At 53.3% G+C, this 17,167-nt stretch overlaps 5 protein-coding genes across 5 annotated transcripts in view; 2 read left to right on the forward strand and 3 right to left on the reverse strand.

The window, feature by feature from the left end:
- SNOG_08512 (hypothetical protein) overlaps nt 1–1,663 on the forward strand; it is a gene marked incomplete at both ends in the record, with an annotated part of 2,881 nt that extends 1,218 nt beyond the window's left edge. Inside the window, one exon of the mRNA XM_001798771.1 lies at nt 39–1,663. Coding sequence (XP_001798823.1) covers nt 39–1,663 — 1,625 coding nt within the window. The remainder of the gene's footprint in view (nt 1–38) is intronic.
- Nucleotides 1,664–2,270: 607 nt separating this feature from the next.
- Nucleotides 2,271–3,418, reverse strand: SNOG_08513 (hypothetical protein; the record flags this gene model as incomplete). Its single annotated transcript, XM_001798772.1, has 3 exons — nt 2,271–3,049; nt 3,102–3,248; nt 3,301–3,418. 3 exons carry the CDS (start codon nt 3,416–3,418, stop codon nt 2,271–2,273), a joined length of 1,044 nt encoding a protein of 347 aa, XP_001798824.1.
- Nucleotides 3,419–5,778: 2,360 nt separating this feature from the next.
- SNOG_08514 (hypothetical protein) lies at nt 5,779–7,302 on the forward strand (the record flags this gene model as incomplete). The annotated part of the gene is made up of 1 exon (XM_001798773.1): nt 5,779–7,302. The coding sequence occupies one exon, from the start codon at nt 5,779–5,781 to the stop codon at nt 7,300–7,302; it is 1,524 nt and encodes a 507-aa protein (XP_001798825.1).
- Nucleotides 7,303–7,657: 355 nt separating this feature from the next.
- On the reverse strand, nt 7,658–12,809 carry SNOG_08515 (hypothetical protein; the record flags this gene model as incomplete). The annotated part of the gene is made up of 6 exons (XM_001798774.1): nt 7,658–8,046; nt 8,152–8,531; nt 8,594–9,089; nt 9,137–9,775; nt 9,822–12,361; nt 12,419–12,809. The coding sequence occupies 6 exons, from the start codon at nt 12,807–12,809 to the stop codon at nt 7,759–7,761; spliced, it is 4,734 nt and encodes a 1,577-aa protein (XP_001798826.1). The 3' UTR covers nt 7,658–7,758.
- A 796-nt stretch (nt 12,810–13,605) lies between these two features.
- On the reverse strand, nt 13,606–15,600 carry SNOG_08516 (hypothetical protein; the record flags this gene model as incomplete). Its single annotated transcript, XM_001798775.1, has 3 exons — nt 15,146–15,600; nt 14,365–15,041; nt 13,606–14,315 (listed from the first exon to the last, which is right to left on the reverse strand). The coding sequence occupies exons 1-3, from the start codon at nt 15,250–15,252 to the stop codon at nt 13,606–13,608; spliced, it is 1,494 nt and encodes a 497-aa protein (XP_001798827.1). The 5' UTR covers nt 15,253–15,600.
- Nucleotides 15,601–17,167: the final 1,567 nt, after the last annotated feature.

The raw sequence follows: 17,167 nt of genomic DNA on the forward strand, positions 1-17,167 counted from the left end.
GTCGCAGGCAATCCAGTCGCAGCTGCTTCACCAGTTAGTGGAGGTTCCTCACCATTCGCCGGCTGTGCAGATGCCGTCGCGCGGACCTCTTCAGATCTCACCGAACTCGCATATGAACATCATCAGCAATGCGACAGTCACTCCCATGCGCAAGCTGTTACTCAAGAACCAAGCTCTCGAACAGGGAGCATTCCACGTCAACTTTCCCTCAGCCTCAGACCATACAGTCCCGTCGCCCTCGCATCGTGTCCCGGAGCAGACCGAGCTACAACAGAAAGAGTATCAGGCCTTTACCTTAAAGAACCATGCCGCGGAGGTCGCGCGCCAAGCTCAGCAAGCCAGTGAGCACTACAGGGCTGCGGCCGAGGCTCGGCACAACTATGTTCCCGGAATGTCGGCCGCCGAACAAGAATACTACAACTACACCGAAACAGTCGACCAAGCACTTTCTTTCCTCGACGACGCACCTGATGAAGAGGACGAGCCGCCCGCGCCGTCTCCTCGACCTGATCGCGGCGGCAAGAAAGTAGTTCGGTGGAGCCTACACGCCCACGCGAAGCCTTTCTATTGCGACGAAAAAGTTGCAGACATGATGGACTCGGTCCTAGAAGCCATCCACTCTAGCCCGTTCCGGTCGCCGGTCAAGATCTACAATTCAGATACCGACACCTCTGATGATGAGGGTGCAGATGCTGCAATTTCGCCGTCTCGCAGCAATGATGGAAGCAGCACCCAGCAAGAGGCGACTGCGAAGGATTCCGTTGGCTTTACCGGAGTACCATCTTCCACATGGGACGACACCGACGATGACTCCCTTGAGGAGTCGCAGATCTCCTTGGAGTTTCTGGGCGATTTGCAAAAAGAGCTGCAAGAGAAGCTGGCTCTTGCCCCTCCGTCGCCGCCGAAAGTCAAGGCCTTTATGGAACCACTTTCAGAAGAAGAGTCCAAGAAGCTCGAAGCAGCTGCCAAGAAGACTGAGAATGGTCGCATCGCAGATGCGCACATCGTACCCGAGAAGCTCACCGCGCACGACTTCTCGACCTTGTTGCCGCGTATGTTCAGTGGAGATCCGAAGGCCTGGTTGAACGACAACATTGTCAACGAGTACCTGGGTGTCCTCATCGAGCATCTCAAGAAGGAAGCTGGGTTTGTATCCAAGCGAGGCGGCCCCGCTCCTACTGTACATGCATTCTCCTCCTTCTGGTACCCCACCATGAAGACCAAGGATTACCAGGGAGTAGCACGCTGGGCTGCGAGGTTCCGACTAGCCGGCAAACAGTACCTTGATGCTAACCTTATTCTCTACCCCATTTGTGACGGCGGTCACTGGCGTCTACTTGTCGTGAAGCCCAAAGAGCGCACGATTGAGTATCTCGATTCTTTGGGATGGGACGGCTCCAAGTACGTCGACAAGCTCAAGGAGTACCTTAAGCTAGAGCTCAAGGAGTTCTGGAATGAGGATGAGTGGGTTGTCCTGTGGAAGCAGCGCTCCACTCGCCAGATTAACGGCAGCGACTGCGGCGTTTTTGCTATTCTGAACGCTCTCGCCCTTCTTCGCGGAGAAGAATACGTCAAGATTATTGCCTGTGACGGCATGCTTGACGCGCGCGAGCGCATTGCCACCACGCTGATGGCTGGTGTACCCACCGCCGAGTTCAATTGAATTCTGCGGTATGAGATGATTACGAATTTCCTTGCCTTTAACGAATAATTGGCACTCGCTGGACGAGGTCCTCATGATGGATGACCTTTGATACCCCCGACTACATATGGCCCACAGAGGCGTGGTAAAAGCCCGTGAGTGGCATAAAGTAATGTTTGAATAGCAATGAGATGATAGAATAATCACTTTAATGTGCCTTGGTTTGTGCTTGATTTGACCTGTACATGTACGCATTACAAATCATCATCAGTCGCATACTTGATGAGTCCTTGAGGCCATACAGCTCTTCTCAAGACCTCGTTAATTGAAGCTTTATGAGGCTGTGTACATATACAGGTGCTGGCTAGCAATGGAGGTTTCTGAGCGGTTTGGGGGTAGATTTTGGGATGCTGCTGGGAACTCAGGCGCAGACTTGTACTCAACCCCACGAACATCACATACGAATGAACATACCTGTATATCCTCGAGTCTTTGTAGTGTGCCAGATAAAGCGCTCAAGGAGGATGGAGATAGACAGGCTCTCCTATCGCAGTCCGCCTTCACAGCATGTACACCAGAAGTTACGTGATATCGTCAATTCATTCCCACCACAGTACAGTACAGTACACTACTCCGCAACCTTGACAGTCAACTTGCCAAAATGCTTCTGATCCCACATGTACTCATACGCCTCCTTCAACTCCTCGAGCTTGAACACCTTCTCGTCCACAACAGGGTGCAAGTCATTCGCCTCAATCGCGCGACACATGTCCTCCATCTGCAGTCTCGAACCGACCAGGATACCGCGCACAGTGCACATGCCCGTAAGACAGTCCAAGAACGTCGGCTGGTCCTTGCTCATGCCGCCAATGAAGCCGATGATGCTGATCACGCCGTCAATCGCAATCGCCTTGAGTGACTGCGCCATGGTGGACGGTCCGCCCACTTCAATGACGTGCTCCACGCCGCCGCCAGTGAGTTTCTTCGCCTCCTCACCCCAGTTGGGCGTGTCCTTGTAGTTGATCACATGGTCTGCTCCGAGTTTCTTCAGCGTCTCGGCCTTGGCTGCAGACGAGGTCGTGGCAATGACGCGGGCGCCTGCTGCTTTCGCAAACTGGAGGGCGAAGATGGACACGCCGCCGGTTCCTTGTGTGAGCACCCATTGCCCGGGCTTCAGGGCGCGCGATTCGAGGCCGTAGAGACCGTTCCACGCGGTGAGCGCGGCGCAGGAGAGTGTGGAGGCTTCGAGGAAGTTGAGGTTTGTGGGCATGGCGACGAGCCCGGATTCGGAGAAGACGGCGTGTTCGCGCAGGGTGCCGTCGAGGGCGCCACCGAGGCCGGTGGCTAGGGATTGGGCGTCGAGGGAGCCCGCGAGGTGGCCTTGGTTGAAGAGGGTTACCACTTTGTCTGCGGGGTGTTAGTATGTGGGAGGTACGGATAGAGGCGGATAGGTACGTACCACCTGCCTTGAAGCGGGTGACTCTCTTGCCGACTGATTCGACGGTACCGGCGCCGTCCGAGCCGGGGACGATGTTGTCCTTCATGGGGAAAGGGTATTTGCCCTTGGGGATGATCAGGTCGCGGTAGTTGAGCGATGCGCCGTGGACTGTTCTCATGTTAGCAAAGTTCACGATGAAATTATTGCTTGAGCTTCATACTCTTGACGAGAACATCGTTGTCACCAATCTCAGGGACTGGTGCCTTCTCGTTGAACTTGAGAGAGTCGAAGCCATTCTGGCCCTCGACCGTCCATTGCTTGGTTGTTGATGGTGCCATTGTGTCTGTTGTTGTGTGCTGGTTCTCAGAAATTCAATTAAGGATTATGAGGATGTGAGTTATTCTGGGTATCTGCACAGCAATTCCTCCGCGGGCAGTGTCTGTTTATGTACCAGTCCAGAATCATAGCCATGTCGATGTGGGGCTCCCCGAGGGTCCATTGGTGACGCAAGAATAACATGGGTTGTCCCAGATCGGCCAACGTCACTATTCTGAAAACTCATGAAGACCGGTAGAAGTAGGTACTCTTGCCGAGTTCTTAGAAAGAACGGCTGATAAATTCGTAGACATTAAGCTTAGTCTGTCCTGTCTGTTCAATGATTGTAAATCCATGATTGTAAATCTATGGACATCGCTCGGGAGTCGCTCGGCTTTGGTTTCTCGAAAGCTCTCATCGTAGCCCACGGGGTGCTCCTACGTGCGTTACCGACTCATGGATAGTCCCTGAATCGTGGGGTTGGCATGGTGGAAATCGGTAGACGATGGAGTATGATGGGGATAGATTTATAAGCATCAGAAAGTAGGAGTGGGTCGGTAGAAGGTGCGAGGCTGCTGAAGCCTCGAAGCGGGAATTCTCCGAAGCGGCCCGCTCGTGACCGCGTGGGAGGAAAGAACGAGCACACGTTTCGATCCACTTGAGACTTTCATCATCGCATCATGTTCATCCTAGCTCTTCTCGTCACGATATTCTTCTCTCGGTGCGACTCTTGTTACCTCTCTTTTGCGACATTGTGGTTATGTGGCTTTTACACCTTGTAGTTTCGCTCACATCAAATGGCATGCGCAGAAGACGGCAGAAAAGCTCGAGGACCGTTGGCACAGTATGACGCTCGACTTACCAAGGTAGTTTGCAAAGTCGACTGTTCTTCACGTCTTCGGTGACCTTGTAGCTGGATACCTTGATGACCTTACGCCATCCACTTCTCCACAATACATGCCTCAGCATGTGGTTCTTCCGAATCTGGTAGCTAAGCAAAGAGCTGTTACGCATATAGACGTCAGGAGTACGTGCTGCTTCGGTCCGATGGGCGACCACCTCATGGACACCGCAGGACTTGTGGAGAAAGAAAGTTTAAATCGCACCACAGTTACAGGATCAACCCGTACTCTGCTCACAGCGTGGTCAGATGCTGGACGGCTGTCTAAGATCGACGCTTGATTCAGCTGGCGGCTGAACACGATTCAGCCACAGTCTGCAAGTTGGGCGTTAGTGCATCCTAGTCCGAAGTTGGCTGAGGCCTCGCCAACGTCCCGCTGCGGAGATGGAGAGGCTCAGCGACTAACAACAACGAGCCATGTTTCATGCAAGAGAGACGCCGTTGGTTATCTCTTGCTCTGTACTTGCTCTCGAACCTGTGCTTGAAGGCTGTAGAAGGTCTACAGAAGCTGGTGAACCCCACGGTACAAGCTAGTATTTGTGAACGGTAGCACGACTCCATACACGACTTACCATTCGCGAACGCCCATAAATGTCGGCTTTGTGATTTCAGAGACCCGCCACTTCCTCCACAATGTCTTCGCGAGGCCCTCATTCCGCATACTCCTCCTCCTCTCGATCATCTTCGCCGACCACGCCGCCCGCGCAACATGATCCTTTCGCATCAGAGGCCGACCCCATCGAGTTGTCTGATATATCGCAACGCCCGAACCGATCCCGCCGCTCTAATGAATCGCGCAGTCGATCGCCTCTTCCGTCTCCAAACTTCGATGAGACTGATCGGGGACGAGCAAGCTTGCATCCAGATACATCCTTCGGGCTGTCGTACGACAGAACTGCTGGGCAGTATGCGCCGGTCACAGGACGCAACGAGAGTCCACATCAATCGACAAGGTCTGGGAGGGAGTCGACTTATACCCAAAGCTCGCTATATCGTAGTAAGCTTACGGACGCGGACACCCAGGCGCTGTTGGACCGAAGGGCTGGCGAAATAGCGCAATGGCATGTACATTGGACGACACCTGCATTAATTGGAATTTTATTCATCTCTGGTGTCATAGCTGCTGTAGGGCACCATCTTTACTACAGGCATCTGAACGGACAGCCAGCGCATGATCAGTTGAAGAAGATACGATATGGAACAGCGTTAGCCTTCTTCGTAAAGAGCACGCTCGTTGGTACTTCTATCATGTGCAATCGGCAGCGAATATGGCGGACATTTCGAACAAAGGCAATGACGATAGACGGCATCGATGGCCTATTTTCTGCTCCAGACGACCCGACCCAGTTCTTCGTCAATGGCGAAATGTGGAGAAATGGAAAACTGGCAACTTTCATGGCATTATGCTGTTGGTGCGTCTTTTGACATCACATCAGCTACTCTTGCTTACGACAGCGCAGGCTGATACCACTAGCTTCCGTAATGTCTCCAGCCTCACTAACCTCGGAAATCACTGCTTTCGAAGTGCCCTCCACATGTCAAGCAGTGGCAAATATCAATTTTGCTCGTGAATCCGACTTTGACTTTCGAGTCATGCCGGATAACGAGACACGGCGCGAGGCTATGTCGTACTACAACACAACCGATGTAGCTGGTACCAAAGATGGCTTTTTTGACTATTACGATCAGCCATCGAAGAATGTCCGCCGATTGGGAATCAGCGCTGCATATCTCAGGAGACCGCAGCCCCGTGATCAAGCAGCTTTATCCTTTTGTGGAGAAGGTTGGAACTGTTCGTATTCTATCAACTTCATGGGACCAGGCTACAAGTGCGAAGATCTTACAGACGCACCCCCAGACAATGCACCCTTCAAGCTGAACCAGATTGCACCGGAAGGCAATTTTACCTATGTCGCTGATGTAGACCAGGACGATTACAGGTCGCCCCAAGTTGATACACTCGATGGTGTTCCAATAGAAGGTCCACCCTATCCAGCATCCCTGGGAGTCTTCGAAAGCGAGCCAGCACTTTGGATTGGATACGCTCTTCAAACCAACGAATCCTACCCACCTGACTCTCCCAACGCCAAAAAATGGAAAGTCGTACACGTACCCAAGATGTTCAGATGCGTCATGCACCACACCAACTACACATTCAACATGACCTACAGCCCATCCCAAGTCGCAAACCTCACCCAACGCGACTTCCTCGCCCCCGTCATCGACACCCACCTCACTCCCAACACTGACAACACCAGCGACTGGGTCGCCTCCCCCTCCACAAACTACATCCGGCCCCTTGACGACCCTAAGCTCTACAAACTTACGGCCGCCTACCACTCCATGGGCGCGCTACTCCGCAGCTTCCTGCGCGGCTCCGTCTCCAAATCCACCGACGTCTACGTCGTGACCAAATCCGACATCTCCGAGACCCGCCTAATGGACACGCGCACCTCGCACCCGTCGCCGAATTTGATGGCTGACGTCCAAGGCCTCTTCGAAGACATGCTGCTCAGCCTGCTCAGCGAACCCACCCTCGTCGTCGCGCAGCCCCAGGACGTCGCGTGCCTGAAAACCCGCACGCTCAACGTGTTCAGATACTACAAGCGCGGGCTGTGGTATGGGTACGCCATCGTCATCGGCATCACCTTCGTCTTCATCCTGATTGGCGCGTGGTCCATCCATCAGAATGGCGTCGCGAGCGATGTGCTGTTTAGCCGCATCATGGTCACCACGCGCAATCCCACGCTCGATCATCTTAGTGTCGGCGCGTGTCTGGGGGGCGACCCGTTTCCGAGGGAGCTTACGCGGACGAAGTTGAGATTTGGGGTGTTGGCGGAGGAGGGGCCGAGGGAGGGGCCGCTTGGGGTCGTGGAGCATTGTTGCTTCGGGACCGTGGGGGAGACGAGGGAGATTGTCAAGGGGGGCGTGTATGCTGGGTTGAGGAGGAGGGAAGAGAAGAAGGGTTTGCTGGATAGAGAGGGGGAGGAAGACTTGGTGGAGTGAATGAAGTTCAAGCATACATTTTATGATACCCATTACATGATACAACAAAGACTTTAATCGACATGTTGTCACCTTCGGGCGTCTTCTTTTGCTTTCAGATGTCTTCGTTTACAACAGCGTGGCCAGTGTTGTAATTGTCGGTGGTAATGCATCACCCCCTGTAACTTAATGAATGGCAAGGCTGTGGCTGTAGGTGAATAAAAGTAAAGTCTGCCGAGTTACTCAATCACGACAAGTTGACCCGGTATATCCGCTGAGCAGGACCATCACGCACCAAGTCCTCCATGCATGCAATTTGTAATGAGTTTGGTGTCTTTCAGCATATCTCGTCTCATCCAAGACTGCAAAAGACAAGTGACTCAAACGCTCCAAATTCCTTCATCTCTACACACAATACCTAATACACATCCCTCCTCTAAAAACTCTTCTCCCAAACGCGAAATTTGCATCACTCCCCTATCCCTCCTTCTCCCCCACCTCCTCAGCCTTCTCATCCCCACCCTCCTTCTCACTCTCCACCTCCTTCTCCCGAACCGGCAGCACCTCCTCCTTCTCCTTCTTCTTCGGCTTCCCGACCTCCTCCGGAAACAACTCGCCCAAGAAATTCGGCAAGAAGCGATTCACGCGCTTCCACGTCTCCGTCCACATTTCCTCCTGCTCGGGCTTCTCGTCTGGCGGAGCGAGATAGCCGCCGTTGGACAAGACGAGGAGCATATTTTTGAGGTTTTCAGAAACGGCTTCTTCCTGATGAAGTTGTTAGCATGCGTTATGGTTGCAGTGATGGGGGAGAAAGAGGGAGGAAGAAGAAGAAGAAGAAGAGGAGGGTGATAGAAAGGCCAAAAGACGTACAAGATTATCCCCCTGCCCACTATTAATCAGCCGGTCCATAATCGTCACAATCTTCAACCACAGCTCTAGCAGTTTCCCGCCATCCATGTCGCCCAGCAGCACCAGATAGTGTAGGAACACTTTACTCAGCAAGGTGGCGGCGCGCACGCGCGTCTCGCTCATACCCAGTGGATCAGACTGGTACACTTCTGGCTTGAGCAGCTGGGTGATGAGCGGGAAGAGGACTTCGCTGAATATCGCAGTCCATTCTTTGTGTGCGGGGGAGGCGAGGTTGTCGGAGAGGAGGGTGCGTTGGAGGGAAGAGAAAGCTTGTTGGCGGATTTCGCGGCAGGGGTTGAGACATTGGTGGGCGAGGGTTTTGAGGATTGGGGACCAGTATGCTGTCCATGCTAGACATCTCTAGTCAGTATGTGTGATTCGTTGGTGGGATGCGAAGACTTACCCTCTGTTGTTTCGAGGTGACTCTGCTCGATGAAAGTTGGTGCTCGACCGCTGAGCTGGAATACAATGTTCATTGCTGTACTTCCCCTGACGACGACCTCGTTGCTCTCGGGCTTCTTCGGCTTCTGTCCCTTGCCACGTCGCGCAGCTTGGTCGAACAGCTGCTCTTCTCTCGCACCGACTTGAGCCGCTGTCGCGAACTCGTTGAGTATCGCAATAGCGGACTCGTAGTTATCCGCCGTGATACCTGGCTGCGTCGAAGTCGTCAGGTCCTCGACGAGCGCAAAGACGTCACCAGCAGCTTCAGGCACACTTGAGAGTCGGCTCAGGATAGACCAGAAGTCAGGTGAGCCAGCGAGCTCGCTACGCAGGGCGTTGGGACCCTTGCAACAGTCTGTCAGACCTTTGAGGATAGGCTGTGAGCACTCATTGAGAAGCGAGTCGTTGAAACCGGAGAATGTGTGTAGAAGGACGGGGGCGCGGATGAAGTCGTAATCCTGGTCGTGTCAGTACAATTCAATAAGCAGGGTCTGATCAGACTTACATTGCTAGCCTTCAAAAGACTCAAGAGATAGTACACTGATCGTGACACCACAACAGGATGGTGTTTCGACGTGTCTCGAATAACACTAGCCAAGGCATCCGTCACATCCTTTGCAAGCTCTCTGACAGTCTCGTCATCGCGAAGCGCAAGGACGGTCGCAAGCTCCAATACAAACACTAGGCTGGGGTCGTACAATGGGCCCTTGCCAGCTTTCCTCGTACCGTTCGGTCGTGCATTTGCAGCTCCTGGAACTTCTGGCTTGACGACGATGACCCTGGGCTCGCCATCTTCAGGTATATGCTCAAGCAGCAAAGTCAGTAAAGATCGCAGTGCCTCGACAGGTAGTTGACTGATATTTGCAAGAATGTCTTCGAAGTGGCATTCCTTGACGGTATCGACGGTACACAACGTGTACTCAATTTCTTGATCAGACGGCTCCGGTGGCTCGTCATTCGCGAAGCTCGACACATATGATGTCAAGGCGGAGAAGATGCCCGTATCCGCAGGCCGCTCTTGACGATCGATAATCTGAGCTGGGTTCTGGAGAGGTATCGGCGGGAGAGCGAGAGTCTTTTGGAACGACAAGAAATAAGGCGGTATTAGAGAGTTGACGAAGAGATTGACCATGATACGAATGAGCTACAGTTGTTAGCACTTTGAATATCTCAAAAATCTTTCGACCTACATGATTCCATCCCTCTCGTATCGACGCTTCATTGCCCTTGATGACCTGGAACAGAACGACTGTCGCAAGCTGTGCCCTTCCATCACGACCGAATCGCACCGCAGTCTCACTGACCATGACACTCTTCTTGTCGGCCTGGACTTCGGTGTTCAGAGACGTGCTCGGAGGTACATCAGGCGCCAAAGTGCTGATGTAGGCCAGGCACGAGATGATGCGGTCGAGAGCGTCACTCAGACCGTACTTCGCTGCTATCTGAGCGCATTGATCGAAGCCCAGTACGACACGTGAGAAGACCGCGTCATCTGTGGCAGACATGAAGACATACGAGAGAGTCGCGATGATAGGCTTCCACGTCGCCTCGAACATATCCGCATCATAAATGTTCGTATCGCAAATGACAAGGTCCGAAGTAGATTGGACCTTGACCAACAGATCTTTCCACGCGTAGTCGTACGCATGACGGTCATTGTGTTCCTCAGGCAGGATGATTTCTCGCGTCTTGATAGACTCGTACATAGCTCGCAAGTAATCGGGATCGAAGTCTTTGCCGTCGTTGACGCCGCGAACATTCTTGGCAAAGTCCTCGTACTTCATTCGCTTATCCTTCATGTTTGGGTTGTGCTGATCAGTGTTCAACATAATGACGGCGTAGGTGAGAACATAGATGGCATCTTTGTTTGCAATGTTTTCCGGTTGTGCCATCTCCATGTACTTCTCGGCAAACCTCTCTACGATGCGCTCAATGAGTGCGGACTCTCCAGGAAGACGGAAAGAATGAAGTAATTGCCGAAGTGCCTCGTCGAGACGCTGGCCGGTGAAATCGAACAAGTTGATGAAGGAGTTCAGAATTTCCTCGTTGCCCTTCTTCGATATGAACTCTCCAAGGACTTTCTTGTCAACTCGTGTTGTGCCTTTGACAAACTTTGCAACGCACAGCGGGTCGTCGGGGTCCTCAATGATACCTTGTGATGCCAGGAACGCGATACCAGCTTTGGGCTTTTCATTGAATTTCGTCGCTCCACGGATGATGACCTTTTTCTTTGCGCGCTTTTCACGCAGAGCTTCCGCGCTTGGATAGCCTTCGGTTTGAGGCTCGTCGTCCAGACGGTCTGCTATCGACTGGACATATCCAAGTAGGGCGTCCAAGCAGAGTGGCGGTACATTGACTGTGCTCCATGTTGCAGAGTCTGGAAAAGCATTTCTTGATAGCAGGCCTACAATGTCCATGCATACGTCGCCACGATCGACCTCGCAATCGAAGTTGACGAAGAGTTCCGCCATGAAAGATGGTATGCGCACAAGTCCGCCAAGATTCTCAATCATGGCTTCCCGAGCGTCTGGTTTTCGTGCACCTCCCTCCAACCCCAGCTTTTGTCGATCCTTGACGGGCACAGGAGTGGACCGGCCACTGGGGCTGTTCTCTTTTGGAGGCTGCTTGATGAGACTGGGCGCCTGCGGGACGCCTTCGTACAACGAGGGCTCGATGCCCGGTTCTATGGGTATCTCTACTCGTGGAAATAGGCAGGCGACTAGGTAGGAGAGGTACAGTTCCTGCTGTAATTTGAGGACATTCCGACATGTCGCGAGTAGAGTGCCGGCGACGCGCAGGGACTCGTTCAGGATAGCCATGTTATCTGAACGGACTAGCTGGAAGATGTGTCGACAGAGGGTGTCTTTTGCCAGGTTTGCAATACTTGGGTGACTTGCTATTGATGGCCCGGCGACTTCTAGCGCCACATCCACTATGCGTAACGCCATGACACGCATAGTGTCTGTGTGTTGCCTATCGTGTGGATCTAACAGGTCCACCAAGACGCGGAAGAGCTCTCTGATGGAAGGCAGGGAGTACGGCCTGATCTCAACGGGTTCTTGTTCGCCGCCTTCAGCTGTCGCAGGTAGGTCCAGGGTGCTGGTCGCAGGGTTCGCGGTGCTCTCTTGATCACCGTTTCCTTTTTCTGACCCACTCGATTGCTGGGGGGCCTCGACCTTGGACGATGCATTCTCGCCAGTGCCGTTGGCAGAGGGATCCATCTTCAGGCCATCTAGTTCGTCTTGGCCGCCCAGCTCTTCATCGAGCGCCTCGAGCTCTTCAGGCGACTCAATCTCGAGCGTCTTCAACCTTCTGAATATGACCTGGCACATGGAAACCATGGCAATCTCTGCAGATCGGCGGAGCAATTCTGAGAGTCGGGCCTGGCAGCACATGCTCAGGCCTGTCTCCATCATCTCGCACACGCTCTCGTCGCCGAGCACTTCTCCACCAGGGCCAGAAATCATGCCTTCCATGAGCTTCAAGATGCGGAGCAGCACAATCTCGTCGGCTGCCGAGTCGCTCGCCTCGAAGCGGCAATGTGTGATGGCGGACGAAAGCTGCTGCATAGCTTCTGGCAGGCGCGGTGAGCCATGGTCGATGACGCGGTACGACAGGAACTTGGTGATGGCTATGAGGGCGAGCGAGGTGATGGGCGCCGAGGTAGAAGAAGAGCGGATGACCTGGAGGAAAGGGTGGAGCATTGAGGGCGTGTCAAAGGTCCTAATGTCTGCATAGTAGTATCAGCACAGCTCAGCTCTGGCATAGCCCCGGCAATTGGTCCTACCTTTGCAGCCCTTCAAGTCGTTCCTCAGCCGCGCAAAAGCAGACATGAGCGGGTTGTCCTGCATGCTCTTGCCCTTCTTCCCGCGCAATCCCCATCTGCTGGGGACCGCCTCCTCTTGCTCTCCTGCGCTGACAATGCCCTGCCCTGTCCGGTCCCGCCGTTGCACAGTCGGCGTCTTGTTCGACGAGCTTCCGAGGATCGCAGCGACCGAAGAATGCGCCCATCGCGCATGCTTGCGCATGGCAGACGTGACGGTAATACATTCTGTGACGACGAGGGCTACCGGATTCACAGCCACGGTAATTGGGCGTGGGCGAGGGCTCAAGCTCAAGCTCGCAGCCGTCTCATGGAGCGTCGACGCGGCATCGTCTTCGCTGCCGGTGCTCGACATGGCGGCGGAAAGGTGGGATCAAGGTTGCGTATGCGACAAAAGCGTATTGGGTGGAGCGAACGTGTCGTTATGGTGGTGGGGACAGGCGCAACTATATTTGTGAACTACACAAGACACACATGCTCAAACAAAGTGACTGCCTGGAGAACCGACCATATGACAATCCGATCAATTGCCTGTGGACACGTCGAGTGGTACTGATAGGCAGCAAGACTTGAATGTCGACATGTGCTGAATCTCGGGAGCTTCCCATGCACCGTCTTAGAAACGCGGGAGTCCGACAAAGTGGGTCCGTCCCTTAGCAAAGGCCAGGGTGTCTGGACGCGCCCAACCCTTGTCAGACGTCAGCCGCTCGCCGTTGCACGTGTCGACACATTCAAAGAACAGTCCTGGTGGTTTCCAAATATCTCTCATATATAGTGGTACAAATCAAGTCGCCACTTGAACTTGCTGCAGAGCTCGAATAACGCCCGTGATGCAAGAAATGGTCTAATGTATACAATCGTCCAAAACTTCAAACGCCCTTCATCATATCGACTTCAACCGTCTACCGAACAGTACCAACAAGGAGAGTCGTCGTTAGCTGTACCAAACGACTCGTGGACGGCATCCAAATAAATCGTCATCGACGTCGAAAGGTTCCCATATACGTTGAGGCATGACTGAGCCAATGTCTGTATCAACGCCGCCATTGATACTGGCCTTCCATGAACCATTGGCACCGACTCTCCTGTGGCGGCCAGCCAAAAGGCTACATATGCTCATCGTGCCAGTACCGTTATGTCAGGAGCAGAAACTATGACTTTTCATCCTCTTTCTTATCTGCCGGAGCTGCTTCCTTTGCGGGCTCCTCCTTGGGAGTCTCTTTCTTCTCTGCTTCTGCCTTCTCCTCATTCTTCGCTTTCTGTACGAGATCCTGTACCGCAGCCTTTTCTTTCTCCCAGTCGCTGTTCTTCGGGTCGAACGATTCGTGGATCTTGTCAAGCTTTTCCTTCTTGGCTGCCTCTTCAGCTTCCTTGGCCTTGCGCTCCTTCTCCATCTCTTCCATGTGTCGAATGTCGTCAACACTAGGCTCGTAAAGATGCCAGATTGTGTAGTGCGGGAGACCGACAACGGAAAACTTCATGCGCTTGGCCATCTGGGTACAGTTAGAATCGTTCTTGAAGACGTCTTTTACATTGCATACCTTGCCGAATCCTTCCGTCTCAGCGTGCTTTTCGAAACTAAATGCAGGGAAATGCACTCCCGCTCGAAACACCTTTGCCTTTGCCAAGATACTGACACCACCAACACCGTCAATCTCCATTTCCATGTCGGGGTCGCCGTAGGGGTCGCGCAGGTAAGCCAAATGCGGGCGCCAGGTGGCATACTCTGCGTAACCTTCCACAATAACGGCGTCTTCGTCAAGGGTATCTGCGAGTGCGAGAGCAGTCTCAGACTCCTGCCATGAGTTCAGATCATAGGGCTGCTCTCCTCCAAGCCAGTCGGGAAGCGGTCGCCAGACGTCTAGCACACGTTAGCAAAAGAAGGGGGGCATTGGGTGTGTCTGTCATACTCGGTACAATGACGTCCTTGTTATGTCGCATGAGGTCCTCCAGAATTGTAAATGGTGCCGTCTCCACATCGACATCTCTCCAATAGACCCAGCTGTGAGTTGGTCGTAGTGCCGCGCTCAAGAGCCAGTTGCGCGCCTGAGCCATAGACTTTCGTCGCCCGGCTTGCGCTGCGAAACCGTGACGGCTCTCGACATCCTGGTTGACTTTTTGCCCGAAATCCTTCTCCATGACGGAAATTTCGCCGAATTGTTGTTTCGGGTCCGGATTGGCCTGCAGCTCTTCCAACTTTGATGTGAGCAGAGAGATGGTGTTGTCCTTGGAATCACCGACCAGGAAAGCCAGGTCGATGAGATTGTGCGGGTACGTGAGATTCTTCAAGTGGCTGAAGAACATTGGCAGATGGGGCGACGCATCTCGCAACGGCGCGCAAATCAGAATCCTCTCCTCTCTCTCCCACCCACGTGCTGTGCCTTGTACATTGTTGAGGTCGTAATAGCGCACCGTCTCGAGTTGCACATCTTCGCTGGTGATGTAGCTCAGAGGGCCAGAGCCTAGATTCGGGCGCAGATCGGGGAAGAAGAAGAACAGGGCGGTCAAGAAGATAGACCCCGCCAGCAGCAGGCGCTGGATCATCTGCCTCCGTCGGCGGAGCGCGGGCTGTGATCGAGGCTGGAATCTACACGTGCATTGGTGGTTAGACTCATATTCCTTAGGCTTGCCGTGGAAGATGGATGAGTACGGCGGCAGCGCTGTGCTGGACATTGCAATTGCAGAACGTACTTGTGAGGTTGAATTGAAAACGTGCTTCCTCCTTGGGAGGGGTATGCCCCATTAGAGAAGGCATGGCGATGCATCTTCCCTTTTTCAGAAGAATGTAAGGGCAACATCCAGAGGGAGGTCTTGGTCGCTCGAGGTATCCCTTGGGCACCCCCGGTCACCGTCGACCCGCCAGATCACCGACTCGTTGAATCGAGCACAGCGCCTCAAACGGTCCTGCAAATTCTGGGGGAAGCAGCAATGGTCGATTGGTGCGCGGTCTATGTGTCGATGTCGAGATTGGCGTCGTGGTTTGCGAGTGCTGTAGGGGGATTGCGCGTCTGCTAGAGCCTCAGTGAGGAGGCTTGGCTTCAGGTTTATTTCGCTAAGGCCACCGTTGACGTCCGCGTAGGGAGCTGATAGTACTGGTGGCGTCTTCCGCAGCGCAAGGCCGATCAAGGGACTCGACTGGCGCAGGTGATGGGGAACTGGCTTTGGGATGCAGTGTACCCGTGTCTACGCCTGCTGGGAGATGTGAGGCGTGCCAAGCCTCTAATGGTCGACGTTTCAGAAACCAGCGACAGCAATGATGTGCGGTGCTACCCATCTCCGAGGAAGAGGCGACAGGGTTGATTACGATCTGCTGTCAGCATTGGAGTCGTGCAAAGTCATCATGCCGTGGCCTGTTCGCTGCGACAGGCGTGCGACCCTGATTTGGTTCACTTCGGGAGTACCACATCCGTATCAGCTTCCTAGGTGTACCACACGACCTCACTACACCAAAGCCACTCGATGTGGGAACACGCACGCAATGACGGTATGCAGGCAAGATGTATAAAATTCAATTCTATTGGCAAAAGCTATGTATCCTGGATCCCAAATCGCCCCTGGGGCCTTCACCGCAGACGCCATTGTCACAATTATTTCTTCGAAATCTGTCTCATCTGTTAGCAAAGATCAGCATGATGATTGCGACAACAGGGAGAATATGTTGCGAGCTCAGAAAGCCGTTTTTAGTCATGCCCCACCGCCGGCCTCAGATCGTGGCAGTCCAAGACGAACTGGCACGCACCTCAGCAACGAAGACCACAATGACGCGCCACAGGACAAGCCTGCAGTGCAACTCCACAACTCATCATCCCAGTCGAAACTGGTAGAGTGCGAGAGGGTGACCCGACAGCAGATGTCGTTGAATGGATAGACTAGTTTTCCTCATGGCGTTCGGAAAGAAAAGCAAAGTGCTTACCTGTGAGTGGTCGGTACATGGGCGGGTGGACTGAAGTATTGGTATCTGAGCTTCAGTTAGCGATGCTTCTTCAATAGTATGAGGATAAAGTGAAGTGTATAAAGCAATATCAGAAAAAGGTAAGCTGGTATAAATTTTCTTCAAGAGAATTCAGTAGCAGAACTGAAATAATACGCTCATCATTGCAGTAGTGGGAGGAATGAGGATGGCAGAACTTACCAAACAGTGAGCACTTGTCATCAAGCTGCCGTGTCAGTGTCCATGATAGCCATGGCCGCAATATGAAGAGAGCTCCTAGTGAAACGTGACGACAATGGCCGTGTCCAAACCCGCATGTACTCGTGATGCCATATTCGATGGATCGGAGGTTGACGGTGCGACGAGTGAACAGCCGAGAGCGAGTACACTATAGCCTCGGACGCGTCAGGCGCGCGCTAGGTTGCGCATCTGTCAAAGTCAGTTCGAGTCCAAAATCTCAAAAGCCAAACTTTGCGAGGGGGAAAAGCGATCAGAGGGTGGTGCATGTTGTTCGTTGCTCATTTATGATCACGGAACAGTTTTCAAGGGTATCATCAATGAAGAGATGTGGGTGGAGGGGAGCGGGTGGAAACATACCTGTTGCGAAAGTTGAGGTTAAGGAAACTCGGAGCTCAAGCTCGCGCGGAAGAAAATTGGGCGAGCTGCGCGCCAAGAGTTCGGCTGACTAAGGCAGAATTTATGGAAGGCACATGCATCGTCATGCACAACTCCACAACACGAACCTCCCACACTCAATGGCGATGAATACCGATAGAAGGCGA

The sequence above is a fragment of the Parastagonospora nodorum genome (genome assembly GCF_000146915.1).
Source record: "Parastagonospora nodorum SN15 chromosome Unknown scaffold_13, whole genome shotgun sequence".
In the NCBI taxonomy this organism is placed as follows: domain Eukaryota; kingdom Fungi; phylum Ascomycota; class Dothideomycetes; order Pleosporales; family Phaeosphaeriaceae; genus Parastagonospora; species Parastagonospora nodorum.